Source organism: Polychytrium aggregatum (genome assembly GCF_025602895.1).
Source record: "Polychytrium aggregatum strain JEL109 chromosome Unknown BJ171scaffold_25, whole genome shotgun sequence".
Lineage (NCBI taxonomy): Eukaryota > Fungi > Chytridiomycota > Chytridiomycetes > Polychytriales > Polychytrium > Polychytrium aggregatum.
In genome coordinates, this window is record NW_026516227.1 from 592,820 (window position 1) to 600,177 (window position 7,358).

At 57.6% G+C, this 7,358-nt stretch overlaps 1 protein-coding gene across 1 annotated transcript; it reads left to right on the forward strand.

The window, feature by feature from the left end:
• Window positions 1-2,036: 2,036 nt before the first annotated feature.
• BJ171DRAFT_425423 (P-loop containing nucleoside triphosphate hydrolase protein) lies at window positions 2,037-7,236 on the forward strand (the record flags this gene model as incomplete). Its single annotated transcript, XM_053107718.1, has 9 exons — window positions 2,037-2,128; window positions 2,483-3,690; window positions 3,825-4,741; window positions 4,902-5,312; window positions 5,462-5,821; window positions 5,927-6,010; window positions 6,130-6,604; window positions 6,762-6,883; window positions 7,006-7,236. The coding sequence occupies 9 exons, from the start codon at window positions 2,037-2,039 to the stop codon at window positions 7,234-7,236; spliced, it is 3,900 nt and encodes a 1,299-aa protein (XP_052965473.1).
• Window positions 7,237-7,358: the final 122 nt, after the last annotated feature.

Here is a 7,358-nt window from a genome sequence, read left to right on the forward strand (position 1 = left end):
ACATGCCACTCGGCACGATCGTCCCCGTCCTTGTCAGCCCGGATCGCCGATGGTCAGCTCCCCCCCACGCATCACGTACAGACTCCACTCCGCTACTGTGCTGCTCAGCTGTGTACATATGCTGGATTTATGAGCACAGGTGGGGGGGGGCAAAGTCCAATCAAAGCCTATCCACGCCACAAGGGAGCAAATTTGAGCCCTGGGTGGGGGAAGCGGTTGCGCGAAATGGCAGACACAATCTTGCCCCATGATCGGACGCCAAGATCCGATAGCAGCGGAATGAGGGCTGTCGCCTGTACCGAGCCAAAGGCTCAAGCACTCTCTTTGATGCTCTTGATGTATATAAAGCCGGAGCCATGTTCCCCGGCTCTTCCGGTAACAAGTTCCTCATACCGTTTCACCCCAACAGGTCCGAGCCCGGCTTCGTCCAGGTCCTATTCCAACGCGTCCCATCCCCGCCCAGCTGTGTTTGTTGTGGTGCAAAACAATAATTTCCGACCACGTCCGAAATGAAAGCCTCAATCATCGCTCTCCTGGTCTCCCTTCCTGCCTGTCTCGCGTGGCAACTCGATGTTGTTTTCTATGAAGATGCCAACTATGGTGGTGCAGCTATCGATTTTCAGATTCACGATAGCTTCAAATGCTATAATGTTCATGAGTGTTTCAACGACAGAATGTCGAGTCTTAAGGTCACCTCCAGCTGCGATATCCCTGGTGGAATGACCTTGGATCTATATGCCGATATCCAATGCCCTTGGAATGATTGGAGCGATGACTGCAAATTCGACGGCACGACTCAATGGTCTTCTCAGATCAACCTTGTGCCCTGTCAGACAGTCTCTATTCCCTGGATTGGCTCTTGCTTGAACGACCAGGTCAGCGCCTTCATGGCGATGGAGAATTGGCAGAGCAACTTCTGGACCCCTTCTGGCCAGTATACATTCTCTTGTTGAATAAAGCATTCGAATGCGTGGCGGAATGACACCGAAGCTTAACAACGCAGCGAACCCTCTCTGGTAAGAGCGAGACTCTCGAATATCGCAACCATCCAAATCCCTTGTGGAATTTACTGCGAATGGTATATACCCGAGATATGGAGGTCTGGAGCGACCGAGGCCAGATACTGAGCGCCAGAAGAAATCTATATCTCCCCGGGGATGACCAAGCTTGGCAAACTACCCCCATATCCGCCCAGCAGACTTCCTGCGTTTTTTGATATTTAAGTAATTGGATAATGGGATATTTTGACATTTGAGTAATGCGATATTTGGATATTATAATATTATACGATTGACTTTGGCTATCGATCTATTCAAGAAGGCAAGTTATCAGGTCCAACTGGCTGATACCCTGGCACGCTGAGTACACAGGCAAGCCTCACTACTGCCACAGTGCGAGCAGCGGGTACATGAGCAGGCAGCAATCCAAGTGCGAGAGGGGTGCGATTGCGAACAGGAGTGCGATCGAAACTGAGCAGGTCCAGCAGCTTGTCCACTGGTCCCACTCCGGCTATACCACTTTCCACCCATTCGCCGACGATGGAGCGCGCATCTGCTGCCCCAACCAGACACAGCATCTCAACGACATCTGCGAGGACAACAGCAACGTGGCACAGACACGCTGCGCCCCACGGCAGCCCCGTGGCACCGTTCTGATTTGGTGCGCGGCGGGGGGGCGCGCCCTTGCCTGAGTGGCCGGCGATGTGATCCTTCTGGCCTGCCCCTTGGCACCAAGGTGCCCAAGGGAGGCCCCCGAATGCCGGTGCCGGCCTGCCAAGGTGCCCTGCCAAGGCGGCCTGCCAAGACGCCTTGCCTCGGGCCCGCGATAAAAAGACCTGTCCAGCCGCGCCTGTTCGAGCCCCATCCCAGGTTCCATCTGTCCATCGCTCTCCCCATTTCGCTCCTTCCTGGGAGATCGCCCTCTGCTCCACCATGAGCACATCCGAAGACCCCAAAGCCACCACCATCATCGCCCCCGACGCTCCAGCGGGGCCGCCTGCTGCCACCGCTCAGCCCAAGGGCGGATTCTTCGCCAAGATGAAGGCCCGCCAGCAGAAGGAAAAAGTGCCCGTTGTGCCCTTCCTGAAGCTCTTCCGCTTTGCCGACAGCAAGGATCGCCTCCTCATCATGTAACTGCTCGTTCCTTGGGGTCGTTCCATCGAGTCCTGGACGGAATGCAGCGCGGCAGGGAGTGTGTCCAGCTCTCCCAGCAGACCCTCAGGGTCTGTCCGCCTCCCTCCCAGAGAATGGCTGTGTCTGGTCGGATGTGCGGAATGGCTGCATCGATGGATGTAACTGTCCGCTTCCCTCTGGCACGAATGGCTTCTGCTCTGGTGGCGCGCCCTGGTGCTGGTTGCGCCCCCTCCAGATGCATCATGGGCGCTTCCCATGCCTCCCTCCCATGCCTCCCTCCCTGGCCATCAGGCGCTCGTTGCCTATGCATGTCGCTAACCTTTCGATTCTGTTCTTTCTCTCCATTCCAGTCTGGGTATCCTCACCAGCATGGGTATCGGCGCTCTGATGCCCTGCTCCATCCTCGTCCTCGGCAACTTCCTCGGAAGCTCCTCGGGCTTCCTGAACAGCCCCCAGCTCCCCATTGACCCCAACGGCAACTACATCCTGCCCAGCGGCCAAATCGCTACCCCGGCCCAGCTGATGAGCAACTTCGACCCCCAGCCCATGTACAACAACATCCTGATCTTTGTCTACTTTGGCATTACTATGTTTTTCTCGGGCTACTTTACCCAGTACTTCTGGGTCATTTCCGGTGAAAACCAGACCCGCCGCATCCGTGAGCTCTTTGTCCGCTCGGTTCTGCGCCAGGACCTCGGATGGTTCGATCTCGCCGAGGAGGGCTCCCTCACCACCCGCCTCGCCCAGGACACCCAGCTCATCCAGGACGGTATCTCCGAGAAGGCCGGCATGTGCATCCAGGCCCTCACCCAGTCCCTTGCCGGCATCATCATCGCCTTTGTGAAGGGCCCCAAGTTGGCCGTCGTGCTGCTGGCTGCGCTCCCGCTCCTCGGCATCATCGGCACCGTCATGATCCGCATCATCAGCAAGTTCACCGGCAAGGGCCAGAATGCCTACGCCGACGCCGGCGCTGTCGCCGAGCAGGTCATCTCCGGCATCCGCACCGTCTACTCGTTCTCGCTCCAGCAGCGCTTCACCGAAAAGTACGACAAGGAGCTCGCCAAGGCCGAAGTCAGCGACATCAAGAAGGGCCAGGCCATCGGTCTCGGCTTTGGCTCCTTCATGCTCGTCATGTTCTGTACATACGGTCTGGCTTTCTGGTACGGCTCGCGCCTCGTTCTCCAGGGCGAGCTTGCCGGCCAGGATGTCCTCGTCGTCTTCTTTGCCATGATCATGGGCGCCATGTCCCTGATCATCCTGCCCACCAACCTGGCTGCCGTCTCCAACGCTCGCGGCGCCGCCTACAAGATCTACTCCGTTATCGATCGTGTCCCCACCATCGACTCGCTCTCTCAGGAGGGCCTCAAGCCCGCAGCCATCACGGGCGACATTGAGTTCAAGAGCGTCGATTTTACCTATCCCGCCCGCCTCGACACCCAGATCCTCTTTGACCTCTCCCTCAAGATTCCCTCCGGCAAGACCGTTGCCTTTGTCGGCCCCTCTGGCTCGGGCAAGTCGACCATTGTCCAGCTCATCCAGCGCTTCTATGATCCCAACGGTACGTTGGTAGCAGCGGGCGCGTGCTCTCCCTGCTACTCCCCTCGCTGTTGCTGTTGCTGCCTCTCGCCGTTGCTTTCACTGCTCTGACGCATTACCTGCCCTGTGCTCACTCACACCCTATTCTTTCTGCAGCGGGCCAAGTTTTCCTGGATGGCAACGACGTCAAGGACCTCAACGTCAACTGGCTCCGCAGCCAGATTGGTATCGTCAGCCAGGAGCCCGTCCTCTTCAACACCTCCATCAAGCAGAACATCATCATGGGTGCCACCGGTGACGTTACCGAGGCTGACCTGATCAAGGCCTGCAAGATGGCCAACTGCCACAACTTCATCAGCAAGCTTCCCCAGGGCTACGATACCTCTGTCGGCGAGCACGGCGGCATGCTTTCGGGCGGCCAGAAGCAACGCATCGCCATCGCCCGTGCCCTGATCAAGAACCCCCGCATCCTCCTCCTCGACGAAGCCACCTCTGCCCTCGACACCCACTCGGAGCGCCTTGTGCAGCAGGCCCTCGACAACGCCTCCAAGGACCGCACCACCGTCATCATCGCCCATCGTCTCTCGACCATCCGCAACGCCGACGTCATTGTCGTTCTGCAGCGCGGCAAGATCGTTGAGGTCGGCAACCACGCTGAGCTCTACAAGCTCGGCGGTGTCTACACCGGTCTCGTTGACAAGCAAAAGATCAAGATGGAGGTCGAGGACACTCTCGGCATCAACGACCGCTCCCTTGGCCGCAACAAGAAGCGTAACAGCAGCAGCAACGGCTCCTCCGAGACTCTGGAGGAGGAAGAGGAGGAATTCAACATCAAGAAGCCCGAGGTGTCCGAGGTCGTCACCGACGACACCGGCAAGCCTGTGGAGACTCGCCTCTACCTCGATGACGAAAATGCCCACCGCAAGGCTGCTCTCGACGAAAAGCAGCAGCTCAAGGACAAGAAGAAGGAACTCAAGAAGCAGTCCGCTCCGCTCTGGCGTGTGCTGATGCTCATGAGACCCGAGTGGGGCTACATTGCCCTCGGCTGTCTCGGTGCCGTTGGTGCTGGTGTTGTAAGTTGACCATGCCGTGCATATGAGGGGCGACGTGGGTGGCTGTTGTTGGCTGTCAATGTGTCGTGATCGAATCACTAGGAAACCGTGCTGTTGGCTATTCTCGACAACCGTGACTGTAAGTGCACATGGACTGATCTCCCGCCCTCCTGTTCTGTAGATCTTCCCCGTCTTTGCCCTCATCTTCTCGAGAGTCAGCATCATCCTTCTGGATCCCAGCGAGATCGACCCCGGACCGTTCCAGGGTGCCAATCTCTACTCGTTCCTCTTCGCCATCATCGGTGTCCTCGGCTTCTTCTCCTTCAGTCTGCAGTTCATTGGTTTTGAGCGCGCCGGTGGTGCCATGGCCCGCCGTATCCGTCTGATGACTTTCAACGCCATGATGCGCCAGGAGGTTGGATTCTACGACGAGGAGGGCCACGGCCTTGGTGCCCTGACCTCCCGTCTGGCCATCGATGCGCTCAAGGTCGGCGAGCTCGTCACCAAGGTCTGGGGTGATCTGTTCCAGCTCTTTGTCACGGCCTGTGCCGGTCTCCTGATTGCCTTCATCAACTCGTGGCAGCTCACTCTGGTAAGTTGCACCATCGGCTCGTCGGCACGCAAACCCCCTGGCAGCGGTGCCAAATTGCATCGAGACAGTCTGCGTTCACGTCGAAAGAGTTAGGATACACCCCTCAGCCAACGACTGACCACCATGCTTTCCCCTTTCCCACCAAACAGATCATCCTGGCCGTTGCTCCATTCGTCGCTGCCGGCTCCTTCTTCGAAGCTCGTATCCGTCGTGGATTTGAGGATGCCAGCAAGAAGTCGTACGAAGAATCCGGCGAGATTGCCGGCGAGGCTTTCAAGGAGATTCGCACCGTCTCGGCCCTCAACCGCCAGCACTTCTTCGAAGACAAGTACCGCGCCAACCTTGAGCACCCCCACAAGCTCGCCATCCAAAAGGCCCGGATTGCTTCCCTCGGTAACGGCTCCAGCCAGGCTGCTGTCCAGTTCGCCAACGCCCTCGGTTTCTATGCTGGTATCCGTCTGGCTCTTGCTGGAACCATCAGCTTCAAGCCCGTCTTCACCGTCCTGATGGTAAGTTGTCCGTCGTCAACTCTGCTGTGCCTCGATCTATGTGGTTGTGTTGCTGGAAATGCACTCAAACAGTCTCTAACTGTGCCATTCATCTGCTCGATCCAGGCCGTCATGCTGACTGCCCAGGGTCTTGGTCGCGCCTCCAACTTTGTTACGACCTACACTGCCGCCAAGCTTGCTGCCATCAACGTAAGTCGCGCCTGGAACGTCTGGCTGCCAGTGCAATAGGAGATGTCGATGGCTTCTCCTTGAGCAATACGCTTCGCGAGGTTTTGTGCTAACACAAAGCCATCCTGACTTGAATCCAGACCTTTGAGCTCATCGACCGCGCCACCACCATCGACCCCGATGCCGATGGTATCGTTGCCGACAACGTCGACGGCACGATCGAGTTCAAGGACATCTCGTTTGCCTATCCTGCCCGCCCCACCCAGCCCATCTTTGACGGCCAGTTCTCGCTCAAGGCCAAGAACAACATCACCATTGCCCTCGTCGGCCCCTCTGGATGCGGCAAGTCGACCACGATCGGTATCCTGCAGCGCTGGTACGACATCAACAACGGCAGTGCCTTGCTCGATGGCAAGCCCATCAAGGATTACCAGGTCAAGAACCTGCGCAAGCACATGGCCCTCGTCGGCCAGGAGCCCGTCCTCTTTGACATGAGTATCAAGGAGAACATCCTCGCTGGCACCGAGCGCACCGATGTCACGGATGAGGAGGTTGAGGAGGTTGCCCAGATGGCCAACATGACTGCCTTCCTCAAGGATATGCCCGAGAGACTTGGTAAGTGGCGTCTGCACAAAACAGTCGTCCAAGTTGCGAAGAGCAGGACTGTCGAACAATCCTGGTGTCGATCATTGCCGCGACACGAAGGACCCTTTGGCCGCCTGATGTTTCGTGTGACTGACAGAACATGGCCTCTTTGCCCCTTCTTCGACAGACACCCGTGTCGGTGACAAGGGCTCCCAGCTCTCCGGTGGCCAGAAGCAGCGTGTCGCCATTGCCCGCGCCCTCATTCGCAACCCCAGACTCCTCCTCCTCGACGAAGCCACTTCTGCTTTGGTGAGTACTTGTGCTGTTTTGCCTGCACCTCGATTGCGACCACTTGATGGGGTGGGGATGGTCACTCTCGCTCGCGTCTCCTGGATCTGTACTGACCGAGAATACGAATTGACTATCACCAGGACTCCGAGTCTGAGAAGCACGTGCAGCAGGCCATCGATAACGCCATCAAGCAGGGCGGCCGCACCACTGTCACCATTGCCCATCGTCTCTCGACCATCCAGGACGCCGATCTGATCGTCGTGTTGAAGGAGGGAGTCGTTGTTGAGCAGGGCACCCACTTTGAGCTCTTGGCTCTCAACGGAGTCTACAGCGCCCTGGTCAAGCAGCAGGATCTCAACGTCCTGCAGTAAGCGGGCCTTTCCATCCGTCAGCCGCCCTGGCCACTTTCACTATCCGAGCGATCGATTCCAAGATCCTCACAACCACATTTCCGATTCACAAGTCATCCTAGTTCCTAGTTCTTACCACAAAA